Source organism: Phocoena sinus, chromosome 15 (assembly GCF_008692025.1).
Source record: "Phocoena sinus isolate mPhoSin1 chromosome 15, mPhoSin1.pri, whole genome shotgun sequence".
Classification (NCBI taxonomy): domain Eukaryota; kingdom Metazoa; phylum Chordata; class Mammalia; order Artiodactyla; family Phocoenidae; genus Phocoena; species Phocoena sinus.
The window spans coordinates 26,877,904-26,891,935 of record NC_045777.1 but is presented as its reverse complement, the minus strand read 5'-3'; the positions used below and the strand labels follow the sequence as shown (position 1 = coordinate 26,891,935).

At 39.2% G+C, this 14,032-nt stretch overlaps 1 protein-coding gene across 8 annotated transcripts in view; it reads left to right on the top strand.

The window, feature by feature from the left end:
• TPX2 (TPX2 microtubule nucleation factor) overlaps nt 1-14,032 on the top strand; it is a 60,744-nt gene that overhangs the window by 7,332 nt on the left and 39,380 nt on the right. For 7 of the 8 annotated variants that reach the window (XR_004345877.1, XM_032605970.1, XM_032605968.1 and 4 more), the window contains exons 3-4: nt 7,342-7,510; nt 9,872-9,991. Coding sequence is in view for 7 of the 8 variants with exons in the window: in XM_032605970.1 (XP_032461861.1) it covers nt 7,405-7,510; nt 9,872-9,991 (226 nt within the window). In the remaining variant the exon portion in view is untranslated. The remainder of the gene's footprint in view (nt 1-7,341; nt 7,511-9,871; nt 9,992-14,032) is intronic. The other variant, XM_032605969.1, reaches the window with a different exon arrangement.

The following is a 14,032-nucleotide window of genomic DNA, read 5'->3' as shown; positions in this document are numbered from 1 at the left end:
CCCACTAGCCATCCATTTTACATTTTGGTAGTGTGTATATTGTCAGTGCTGCTCTCTCATTTCGTCCCAGCTTCCCCTTCCCAGCCTGTGTCCTCAAGTCTGTTCTCTACATCTGCATCTTTATTCCTGCCCTGCCACTAGGTTCATCTGTAGTGTTTTTTTTAGATTCCATATAAGGGCACTAGTGTACGGTATTTGTTTTTCTCTTTCTGACTTACTTCACTCTGTATGATAGACTCTAGGTACATCCACCTCACTACAAATAACTCAATTTCATTTCTTTTTACGGCTGAGTAATATTCCATTGTATATATGTGCCACATCTTCTTTATCCATTCATCTGTCGATGGACACTTTCATGTCCTGGCTATTGTAAATAGTGCTGCAATGAACATTGTGGTACATGACTTTTTTTTGTTGTTGTTTGTTTTTTTGCGGTATGTGGGCCTCTCACTGTTGTGGCTTCTCCCGTTGCGGAGCACAGGCTCCGGACGCGCAGGCTCAGCGGCCATGGCTCACGGGCCCAGCCGCTCCGCGGCACGTGGGATCTTCCCGGACCGGGGCACGAACCCGTGTCCCCTAGCATCGGCAGGCAGACTCTCAAACACTGCGCCACCAGGGAAGCCCCATGACTCTTTTTGAATTATGGTTTTCTCAGGGTATATGCCCAGCAATGGGATTGCTGGGTCATATGGTAGTTCTATTTTTCGTTTTTTAAGGAAGCTCCATACTATTCTCCATAGTGGCTGTATCTATTTACATTCCCACCAACAGTGCAGGAGGGTTCCCTTTCCTCATACCCTCTCCAGCAAGAGGTTGTTTTAAAAAATAGTATTTTGGTTTTAAAATTTCATCTAAATAAAGATAAGGTATATTTAGGTTTCAGCCCCCTTTGCCTTTTAACCCCCACCGATCAAATGCAGTCCTAGACCTCAGAGGACATCCCTCCAGATGCGTGAATAGTCTACTCTGGAATATCCACTGAGAGGTTCAGACTAACCTCCATCTTGTTTACAGCAAAAATTTATATGCAAGAGTACAAACTTAGAAAAAGAGAAATTAAGGGGTGATATTTTAGTTTATGAGAAGATTCAGCTCAGAGTTTTCCTGGTATACTTAGAATAGGGTTTTTAATTTACCAAAGTGTTCTTTTTGCACAACTTGTCAGGAATACTTAATTTTTCTATAGAGCAAAGTTTATTTCTGTATTTGTCTAACAGGTTAGTAAGATTTGGTTACGTACCTCATTTTTTTTGGCTGCACTGTGCAGCATATGGGATCTTAGTTCCCCGACTAGGGATTGAACCCATGCCACCTGCAGTGGAAGCACAGAGTCTTAACCACTGGACTGCCAGGGAAGTCCCTACTTGCCTCATTTTTGAAGGAATATTTATAGGAAAACCCTGTATATTATAGTGACCCCAGATTTTGGAATCCTATTAACCTGGTCTTAAAACTCAATATTGCTACATACTAGTTGGTGATCCTGGATCACCAGGATCCTGGAGTAGTTGAGCCAGTTCCTTATTTGTAAGATGGTGATGACTATATCTACCTTATACATTGTTAATGCAGTTTAAATGAGATGATTTATGTGAAGTGCCTCGTAAAGTGCTTGGCCTGAGGTAGACAATCAGTATTTGGAAGTTATTATCTGTAAATGGTTTTGTCTCTTGCTCCTTGACATTTGATATTGATCTACATAAATATCTATTTTTAAATAAATATGAGAGGCAGTGAATAAGGACACTTCCTTTAGGGCCTGTCTGGGTTTGAATCCTGGCTCTGCTACTTCTTAGCTTCATGACCATGAACAAATAGTAAATCTTTCTGTGCCTCATTTTCCTCATCTGTAAAATTAAGATAATAACAGTACCTACTTTATAGGATTATTGTGAGGATTTAGTGAGTTAATATATGAAAACACTGTTTGGCTTGTCATAAGGACTCAGTAATTAATAGCTATTATTTTTTTAGGTCAATACACAGGAACATTTTATTTTATTTTTATATTTATATTTATTTATTTATTTATTTATGGCTGTGTTGGGTCTTTGTTTCTGTGCGAGGGCTTTCTCCAGTTGTGGCACGTGGGGGCCACTCTTCATCGCGGTGTGTGGGCCTCTCACTATTGCGGCCTCTCTTGTTGCGCAGCACAGGCTCCGGACGCGCAGGCTCAGTAGTTGTGGCACATGGGCTTAGTTGCTCCGTGGCATGTGGGATCTTCTCGGACCAGGGATCGAACCCCTGTCCCCTGCATTGGCAGGTGGATTCTTAACCACTGTGCCACCAGGGAAACCCTGCCCCTTTCCCTCTTTTATAACCCGAATGGGAGCACACACTTGTGCATTTTGCTTTTCTCACTTAGTAGCTCTTGGAGCTCATTTTGTACAAATCACATATGTAAAGTTATCTAATATTAAAGTTACTTAATATTTCAATATATGATTGTGCCATAATTTATTCAACTAATCTATTGGTGGAATTGGGGTTTTCAGTTTTTTGGCTTTTATGAACACTGCTATGTGAATTTTCTTATATTTACATATGTATAAATACATATCTGTAAGATAAATTTCTACATTTGGCAAGATGTATCAAAAAGAAAAATGTAAATTGCCCTCCACAGGGGCTAGCAGTGTAGCTCCATAATTAAAAAAAGGAAAAAAGGATGTGAGGGTTTAAATTTGAATACTTTCCAGGTGGTTTTCAGCAGCATGCTTTGGTGGAATCATAGTTTTTAGGAGGCTAAGTGGGGTTGCTGCATATTACATTCCTGCCTCTTCCCTCCCCCAGCTTTTGTTGTCTTCATTACATTCCTGCCTGGGAAGTCTTCCCAGTGACCTGGGTTAGGCATTAAGATCATGGGAATCCAAGATTTTCCCATGTCTTCCAGCATGTTTGTTCACAAGAACTGGAAAACGTCCTCCTTGCAGCAGGGGAATTTTAACCACTGTCAATTGCTGGAGAATCTTTCAACAATGTCCTTTGAATAGAAATGTGGTAAAGGAGAGGAAAGGTATCAGTAGGTCAAAAGGCAGTGATAATATCATACGGTAGTGTATTTCATAGCACTCAAAATACCTTCTCACTTGTTTACGGGAAGTAGGTAGGCAGAAAGGTGGAGTGACTTGCCCATTATCATATACATCAAGTAATGCCAGGGAGAGGGCTAGAATTCTGGATTTCTATGTTGGGATTGTTTTTGGCTTTAAGTGAAAGAAAATGTGACTTTAACAGCCTATATGAAAAGAGTTTTATTGTCTAGAGGTAGGTGGTTGCTGATATTTGATCATCAGTGATCAATAGCTCAGTGATATCAGGGCCATTGTATGTTATTCTCTTGATCATTTACTCCTGTGTATATGATGGCTGCTATAGCTCTAGCCATTACATCTGCCTTCAAGGCAAGAAGAAAGCTGAAGGAAGCGGGCAGGAGCAAGGGCTGTTGCTGTATCAGGTAAGTACGAGTTTTCCTATGAATCCCTCAGCAGATTCTCATCATTCTCATTGGCCAGAACTGTCCCATGGCTACTCCAAGCTTGGAAACTTGGCAATCAAGGAGGTGACTTCTGTTACAGTGCACTTGTTACTGTTTTGATGCTGTTCAATGAAAAGTATTTAATCATAACTTGACTTAAGCCATGTCATCTCTAATTTTCATCCTTTTTTTTTTAAAACTAATTTATTTATTTTTGGCTGTGTTGGGTCTTCATTGCTGCACATGGGTTTTCTCTAGTTGTAGTGAGAGGGGGCTACTCTTCGTTGTGGTGCACAGGCTTCTCATTGCTGTAGCTTCTCTTGTTGTGGAGCACAGGCTCTAGACACGCAGGCTTCAGTAGTTGCGGCACCCAGGCTCAGTAGTTGTGGTGCGTGGGCTTAGTTGCTCCACGGCAGTGGGATCTTCCCAGACCAGGGCTAGAACCTGTGTCCCCCTGCATTGGCAGGCAGATTCTTAACCACTGCACCATCAGAGAAGTCCCTCTAATTTTCTTTATACTTATGGTTTATACTATATAATTTAAATATTTATACTGTCTTATTTATTGAGTCTGATAGGATTCCTGTCTAGGTTTTAATTCCTTTGTGTCTGAGACTAGATCTACCTTTTGTATGAGACATATTGTCTCATCCTTGAATATTAGTGAGAAAGGAGCTCCGATATTATCAAGCCCACATTTATGACCTCTAGCAAGTGTGTAATATGAGTGGACTGCTAATAAATAGCTTATTGAGTTAAACTGAATAATGAGAGTAGAAATAGGGGAGAATGAAAACTTAGAAGGAGGACAATAAAGAATCCTTTATTCAGGGCAAAAGACTATGAAGAATGGATCTACTTGGAAAGAAATACCGTACTATTTTCTATGCAAATAGAGACTATAACTACATTAACATGCTTCTCTAATTCATAGGGTGAGAGGGCAGAATGATATAGGAAAAACACTGTGCTGAAGTCAGGGGCCTCAGTTCTAGATCTAATTCTGCTTTTATATAACTGTATGATATTGGGAAGTCTTTTAATCTCCCTTACCTTCAGCTTCCTCTTCTAGGATGGAAATAATAATTGATGCTTTAGAGGATTGTTGAGGGTTATTAAAATAGTACAATTTAGTACCACATGGTGTCTGGCATGTATAATCACCTTTGGGAACTGTTTTTACCGTAATCATTAGAAGTGTTGTGTGATCTTGGAGGACCTCGTTTCGCTTTAATTAATCTTTATCTATAAACTTAAAAAGTTAGGTGTTATTTAAAATTCCTCCCAATTCCAAAATGTCATATTTCTACATTAAGTTCCTCAGTCGGCACATTGTTATAAAGGTATCTGTGGAGTTGTGGCTTCAGTGAGTTCATAAGAGAGACCATGGGAGAATGAGGTTCTCTGGTGTATAGGTTGATGTCACTATATAAACTAAATATCTGTCAGAACAAATTCCTTCTGAATTACCCAAGTCCACTGAGAGAAGCTAATGAAATGATGGCTAAACCACTGAGCAGCAATGAGGTTGGGTGAAATTAATCTCATGATTTATCTCACAGCCTAGGTATAGTGGTATAAAATAGAGAAAATGAGCACTGAGGGCTGTTAGTGCCCAAAAGAGAAGGGGCACACCTCTCTGGTAATGCTAGTGGGTATTACTCTTCTGAGGAATGTTTTCACAGTATGTGTCAAGAGCCAGCAATTCCATCTTTAAGAATTTGTCTTGGGACTTCCCTTGGTGGCGCAGTGGTTAAGAATCCACCTACCAACGCAAGGGACATGGGTTTGATCCCTGGTCTGGGAAGATCCCACATGCCAAGGAGCAACTAAGCCCGTGCGCCACAACTACTGAGCCTGCGTGCCACAACTACTGAAGCCCGTGTGCCCTAGAGCCTGCGTGCCACAGCTACTGAGCCTATGCACCGCAACCACTGAAGCCCATGCACTCTGGGGCCTGCGTGCTGCAACTACTGAAGCCCGTGCACCTAGAGCCCGTGCTCTGCAACTAGAGAAGCCACCGCAAGGAGAAGCCCGCGCACTGCAACGAAGAGTAACCCCCATTCGCCGCGACTAGAGAAAACCCACCCACAGCAACAAAGACCAAATGCAGCCAAAAACCCCCACATGGGCTTCCCTGGTGGTGCAGTGGTTGAGAGTCCGCCTGCCGATGCAGGGGACATGGGTTCGTGTTCTGGTCCAGGAGGACCCCACATGCCACGGAGTGGCTGGGCCCGTGGGCCGTGGCCGCTGGGCCTGCGCGTCCGGAGCCTGTGCTCTGCAGCGGGAGAGGCCACAACGGTGAGAGGCCTGCGTACCGCAAAAACAAAACAAAACAAAAAAACCCACAAAAACACAAAACATAAATAAATAATAAAAAAAAGAATTTGTCTTAAGGGAAGAATTAAGAATATGTACAGAAATTTAGCTACATGGTTATTCTTCTAGTAGTATCTTTAAAGTGAAAATATTGGGAAAATCCTAAAATAAGGGATAAGTAAATTGTGGTTGCTGATATATCTATATTTATTGACAAGGAATATGCTCACGATATGTGAAGCAGATTCAAAATGTCAATGATCCCATTTGAAAAAACAAAATGTGTGCGTGTGTGTGTGTGTGGAGAGAGAGAGAGAGATTGAGAGAGGTATCGTGTGTGTGTCTGGAGCAGTGTGGCACTGTAGATTTTTATGAAAACTATTTTTGTGATCTAATTTTTTAAAATGAGCATGTATTTCTAAAATAAGGGCTTACAGAAAGGTACTTAGTTTAATAACTGTATGCCAGTTGTTACTGATATCTACTTCTCTTCCAAGATTCAGAATACTTTAAGTACATGTCATTTCATGGATGAAGACAAATGGCTCATTGGGTTTCATAGGGAAATTATTTACCAGTGAGTGTGGCCTTTTGGCTATTTTTCAGATTACTTCCAGCTATTTTCTTAACCATACAAGGCTGGAGTGGGGGCTGACTTTAAACCTACACAGGTTTCCACAGCACAGAGGACACAGTACAGTACTTCTGTACAAAGTATGCTGAAGTAAGGATGGACCCATGTCTTTGACATGTTTCTTTTACCTAATCTGCACGTTGTGCTGTTTATATACTTTTTTTTCTTTTATGTATTTTTTGACGTCTTTCTCTTCATGCCCAGGAATAGTATTTTTATGAAAGTATTTCTAAAGAAAAAACCTGTACTTGGCAAAACTATATTGAGCTTTTACTATGTATGAGATACTGTTCTAAGCACCTTGATGGATGAGGTATACACAAGTGAGTAAAATTCATCCTTATCTACAGGAACTTAGCATCTACTAGGAGAGACATTTGCATAGTTAACTAATATAAAATTAGATGGTATAAAAGCACTATGGCTTTGGAGAGGCAACAATTAGGTATGATAGGTGGAAACTGGGAAAGATTTTACAGAGAATTGGACTGGATTTGAATAATGAGTAAGATTTTGGTCGGTAGGTATAAAATTTAATGGTGTGTTTCAGAAATTGGGTTATTCAGGGCAGAGAGAAAGCACACTGGATGTGGAGGAGACTGGAAATGAGAAAACGGTAAATTGAGGAAAATAAGATAATGAATGTAAAACACCTAGCACAGTACATGGCATGTTGTAGGTATTCATCAAATTTGACCTCTTTCTAATTCCAATATATTTACCTCAAGGAGTGTCTTCAAGTTACTGAAAAAGCGAAGTTAACTATTAGTGTGATTTGAAAAGTAAGGCATACTGCCCAGGTGATTTTCAGAATTGCAAATGTGATCATAAAAGCAAAGTAATTGTTAGGCAATCAGTACCTTAAGATAAATGTGCCACCAAGTTTCTGAACTATTTCTTTCCTTAGGAGGTGACCTATTGAGAAACAAACACTGGGCAAACCTGCTGTTCTGCACCAAGGGTGGGAAAAATGTCACAAGTTACAACCTCCTATTCCTATGATGCTCCAACAGACTTCATCAATTTTACATCTTTAAATGATGAGGAAGATACCCAAAACATAGATTCCTGGTTTGGTAAGTATCTGCTTTCTCTGGTTGTTTTAAGGGTTAGTGACTTGCTTTGTGCTGGAGACCTTTCAAAAATAGAAGGGATTGTAGATAACCAAAATATAAATTCCTGCGCTTCCCTGGTGGTGCAGTGGTTAAGAATCCGCCTGCCAATGCAGGGGACATGGGTTTTAGCCCTGGTCTGGGAAGATCCCACATGCTGTGGAGCAACTAAGCCTGTGCGCCACAACTACTGAGCCTGCACTCTAGAGCCCGTGAGCCACAACTACTGAGCCTGCGTGCCACAGTTACTGAAGCCTGTGTGCCTAGAGCCCGTGCTCCGCAACAAGAGAAGCCACTGCATTGAGAAGCCTGCACACTGCAACGAAGAGTAGCCCCTGCTTGCCGCAACTAGAGAAAGCCTGCGCAGAACAACGAAGAACCAACGCAGCCAAAAATAAATAAATTAATTTATAAAAATAAATAAATTAAAAAAATATAAATTCTTTTCTGCACCAAGATACTTTGTCATCCATGATATGATAGAAATAATCGAGACGCCCAGTATTTTGGGAATGGACTATCAGTAAAAATCAATGTTTTCCAGTTAAGAATGACAAATATTTAAGCTTTAGGGACATATGGTAAAATCTAGATGAAACAAAGTTGAGTGAAGTTCTAGGACATGTCTGTAGTGATGGCAGTCACATAAAAACTTGCTCCTACTGTCACTGGGCATAGAGTATAATATTACAACTGAACTGGGATGTTGACAGTCTTACTCAGATTTCCTCAGTTTGATTTGTATTTATTTTTATTTATGTGTATTAAATTCTATGCAATTTTATCACCTGTGTAGGTTTGTTGATCTGCCACAGTCAAGATATCAAACAGTTCTAACATCACAAGGATCCTGTGTTGCCCTTTTATAACTATACTCATCTCCCTCTTGCTGCTTCTCCCCAGTTCTTTTTTTTAAGTTTTTGGCCCCACCACACAGCTTGAGGGATCTTAGTTCCCTGACCAGGGATCGAACCTGTGCCCCCTGCAGTGGAAGCAGGGAGTCCTAACCACGGGACCTCTAGGAAATTTCCCCCAGTTCATTTTTAAATGGAGGGATTATGCTACTCAGAGCCCAATCTCCAAATAGAGATAGGATTGCCTGATGTTGGGGCAGGTGATATGACACAAACTTTGACACCAGGTCAACAAATAAGGATGTGGTTTTGTTTTTATATTACATTGGAATAATATCTGAGCCCAGTGATATGTGAGGCTAGTATTTGCTGGGGCTCCTTCATTTTCTTCTATTTCATGTCCTTATCCTCCTCATTAAGAGAAATCAGTATGTGATGGGGGATAGAAATTAGTCCACTGCAGCTGTACTTAACACTTATAATGCAGTGTCCAAATGTGATGGCATATGCCATTCTCTTGGAAAAGGATTCTAATAAAATCCAGTGGGTATCCTGAGAGGAGGGGTCTTTTGGGCGTGGTGTAGGAGGAAGGGTGGATAAGACGGCCAGCTGCCATACAGAAGTCTTTCCCATGCCCTTGGCCCACAGAAACCCTGAGGCAATAGCTGAGTTGTCTATCTCTTTTTCCAAGTTTTTCTTGAAAACAAGAAAGGAAATATTAATATAGCAATACTATTAGATACAGTTTAGAAGAAAAAATGAATCCCACTATTTTTTTCAAAATCACCTTAGTTCTAATATATTACTTTCTAATTTTCTTCCAAATAATCAAATCTTTTTACACAGTTTTGCAATCAGAGTGTACATTCACAGAGTTATTGCTGGGGCTCGCCACATTCCTAAAACTTCTATCAGTAGGCTGTTGGTAGAACACACTTTTCACTGTTTTGCACTGGCTTTTGGGCACAGCAGAACCTAAGATAAAATTCCTTAAGAGAGCCTGACTCTGTCATACTCATACACCCCACACTCTCCTAGTTGAGGAAGAACCTCAACACAATTAGACTATCAGATGTCCCTTGTAAGCCTTGCAAGTCTTGCTGGATACAGTTTTCTTTAAGAGGAACATGCTGTATTTAGGTGGTAGATAAGACCAGTTTATGCTTGTATGGTCCTGAATGTGTATCAAGCAAAGATAGGGAGCTATTCAGAATGCAGAGTCTGCACTTCTTTTCTATAATACATTGTTCAGTGTTGCCAGTGTTTTGGTGATAGTTTTTGCAGTCGCTATCTCTGACATATAATATGTACTTATTCCTTTTTGATCACTAGAACTTTGCTGGTACTTGCAAATGAGTTAGAAGTATACTGGTAGGAGGCTTTATTTAGGCCCCATATTAAGTGTATGGCACTAATTTATTTTGCTTTCTTTGCTGATTGTCTACACGATGGTGATTTTACCTTTTCACAGAAGAGAAGGCGAATTTGGAGAATAAGTTTCCTGGGAAGAATGGTACAGGAGGGCTTTTTCAGGGCAAAACTCCTCTGAGAACAGCTAATCTTCAGCAAGATGTCACACCTTTGAGACCAGGTAAGAAAGAACATCTTAGAAAAAAAGCTGCTTGGCAGAATGGTCGAACAGTATATTAGGAACCTGAGGGATCTGGGGAAATTACCTAAATGATGTATCCCTTGGATTTTAATTGGTGAAATGTGCTAATTCATTTATTCATTTCATGGTGAACGTGAAACTAATGATGTGCTGCATTCTTTTTTTTCTTCCAGTCTGTTGGAAATTAAGCTAACATAGAATTTTATTGCCAGATATATAACTATTTTCTTTTTATGACTAGATTTAATGTAACCTAACCTCGGTCTGGCTGGGAAACAAAACAGCAGGAGGGAAGAATGTACTGCTTGCTAACTGTACAAGAATTCTTTGAGTCATGTATCTGATTTTAAAAGATGATTGACACTTAAACTAGTAGTTACTAAATCTGCAAGATACTGTCTATTTGATTAAAACAAAAGTATTCTTTAAATCCTCAAAAATGATTCTTATTTTGAAATAGTAGCTATATTTAGATATAATTCACATATCATACAATTCACCTGCTTAAAATGTACATTTCAATGTTTTTTCATATATTCACAGCATAGTTGTGCAGTCATCACCACAATCAATTTAGAACATTTGAAAATTAATCTTATGGGTAAATCTGAAACTAGCCTCAGTCACACCAATAACTAGAGGGCCATATCAGAAAATAGCTGTTTTCAGTGAACTTGTGTAGTTTGCAGAGTCTGAGTTGCTAGGCTGACTTTTTTTTTTTTTTTATAGAACCTCCTCATAAGTAAACTCTGGAATTCACATGTACTCTTTTTGTTGTTGTTGTTGGGGGTAGGAGTTTATTAATTAAGCAATTTATTTTTGCTATGTTGGGTCTTCGTTTCTTTGTGAGGGCTTTCTCTAGTTGTGGCAAGCGGGGACCACTCTTCATCGCAGTGCGCGGGCCTCTCACCGTCGCGGCCTCTCTTGTTGCAGAGCACAGGCTCCAGACACGCAGGCTCAGTAGTTGTGGCTCACGGGCCTAGTTGCTCCGTGGCATGTGGGATCCTCCCAGACCAGGGCTCGAACCCGTGTCCCCTGCATTAGCAGGCAGATTCTCAACCACTGCGCCACCAGGGAAGCCCCCTAGGCTGACTTTTAAATAGTTCATTCATGAGTACAGGTGATATCTATTGAATTTGGGATCTGGACAAGGATCCTGAACTTTTACATCCATCTTTCTTGCATAAGAGGTTAGAACTATGTGCACGTTTCACTTGAGGTGCTTAGAAGTGTGGCAGATTTTCTGTTGCTTTGATGGTCTTTGTGCTCTTTTTGAATTGAAAGAGGATGCGATGTACCTAGTTTGTCTGGACCACTTTCAGTTTAAGACTGTTATATCAGCAGTAAACCCCAGAGCAAGAGACCTCTGCATGGCCCATCATGTGGCAAAGGCCATGTACACTGCTTCCGTGCATGTATACCTCTTGGGCCCCGCAGTCTTTTTGTTCTTTGTTAGCACACATTCTTTTTTTTTTTTTAGCACACATTCTTACCTCAGTGCTATTCCCTCTGCCTTGAATACCTTTAATCTAACTGAGAAGTCCTTACTTATCATTCAAGTTCCAGCTCAAATATCTTTTTTTCTCTAATTGATTCCCCTTATCTGTGTTCTCAAAGCACTTTTCAGACCTCTATTTTGATTTCAACTTTCTATTGTGTTGCTAGTACAAAGAAATACAATTAATTTTTCTATGTCGATCTTATATCCTACAATCTTCTAAACTCAGTAGTGTTTGTATCTTTTTTGTAGATTCCATCAGATTTCTACAAAGGTGATTGTTATCTGCCTTTTGTTTCTTTTTCTTTCTTGCATACTGCACCTTAAGTAGGATGCTGAATAGGAGTAGAGAAGTAGACATGCTTGTTTTATTCCTGATCTTAACGGCAAAAACATTCAGGCTTTCACCATTAAGTATGATGTTAACTGTAGTTTTTTCATAGATGCCCTTTATCAGGCTGAGGAATTTCCCTTCTATTCCTATTTTGCTGATAATTTTTATAGTAATGGAAGCTGGATTTTCTCAAATGCTTTTTCTGCATTTATTAAGAAGTTTACATGATTTTTTTGTTTTTTCTTTTATTCTTTAACTATGCTCAGTTATGCTGATTTTCCAATTTTAAGCCAACCTTTCATTTCTGGGATGAACCCCCAATTGGTCAGGATGGTATTTTTCTTCTTATATATATTTTAAGTTCAGTTTGCTACATTTTTTTGTTAAAAATTTTTTCATCTATGTTCATGAGGAATAATGATCTGTAGTTTTCCTTTCTTATGATACGTTTGTTTGATTTTGATAGAATAATGTTGGCCTTACTCTATAAATATTCCCTTCTCTTCATTTCTCTGGAAGAATTTGTGTAAAATAGATATTACATCTTTCTTAAATGTTTGGTAGAATTCACCAGTGAAGCCATCTGGGTCTGGAGTTTTCTTTGCAGGAAGGTTTTTAACTAAAAATTCAATTTCTTTAACAGATATCAATTACCTGTTTTTTCTTGAATGAGCTTTGGTAGTTTGTATTTCAAGTAATTTGTCTGTGTCATCCAAGTTGTTGAATTTATAGGCAAAAAGTTGTTCATAATGTTTCCTTATTATCCTTTTGATACTTATAAATTCTGTAGTGATATCACCTCTTTCACTTCTGGTATTGGTAATTTGTGTCATCTCTATTTTCCTAATCAGTCTGGCTAAAGATTTATCAGTGTTAATAATCTTCTCAAAGAACCAGCTTTTGGCTTCATTGGTTTTGTTTTGTTTTCCTATTGTTTTTCTGGTTTTTATTTCATTGATTTCCATTCTGTTCTTTATTATTTCCCTTCTATTTACTTTGGGGTTCAATATATATATATAAAGTTTCTTAAGGTGGCAGCTGAAGCCATTGATTTGAAATCTTTCTTCTTTGTTAATGTGTTTACTGCTGTAAATATCCCCTAAGTACCGCTTTAGCCACATCCCATAAATTTGAAATGCTATGTTTTTATTTTCATTCCATTCAAAATACTTTTAATTTCCCTTTTGAGATCTTTGACCTGTGGTTTTTTTGTTTGTTTTTTTATTTTGGCTGCGCGGGCTTCTCTAGTTGTGGTGCACAGGCTCTCTAGTTGTGCTGCATGGGCTCCAGAGCATGTGGGCTCAGTAGTTGCAGCGTGTGGGCTTAGTTGCCCAGTGGCACGTGGGATCTTAGTTCCCAGACCAGGGATCAAACCCACGTCCACTGCATTGGAAGGCGGATTCTTAACCACTGGACCACCAGGGAAGTCCCGACCTATGTGTTTTTTTTAATTGCAATATAATTGACTTATAACATCGTGTAAGTTTAAGGTGTACAGAGTGTTGATTTGATGCATTTATATAGTGCAATGTAATTAATACCTCTATCATATCACATAATTATCATTTCTTTTGTGATGAGAACAATTAAGATCTAGTCTCATCAACTTTGAAGTTCATAATACAGTATTGTTGATTATAACATTTATGCTATGCATTTAGATCTCCAGGACTTACTTTATCTACTAGTTGCTAGTTACCTGTGTGTTATTTAATTTCCAAATATTTGGGGTGGGGGTGGTCCAAAAATCTTATCTTTTATTGATTTCTTGGGGGATATCCACTGTGGTGAAAGGACATACTTGTATGACTTGAACTCTTTTAAATGTATTGAGACTTGTTTCATGGCCCAGAATATGGTCTGTCTTGGTAAATGTACTTGGGTGTACTTAAAAAAAAAATGTGTATTCTGCCGTCATTGGGTGGAGAGTTACATAAATGTCAGTTGGGTCAAGTTGGTTGATAGTGTTGCTCAAGTCTTCTGTTTCCTTATTGATCATCTATCTGATGGCTCTGTCCATTATTGAAAGTAGGGATATTGAAGTCTTCAACTGTTATTGCCGAATTGGCTATTTCTCCCTTGAGTTTCATCAGTTTTTGCTTCGGGTATCTGGGTCTCTGTTGTTAGGTATGTATATGTTTGTAATTGTTACATCTTCATGATAATTTGACCACAATGTATTTTTGTA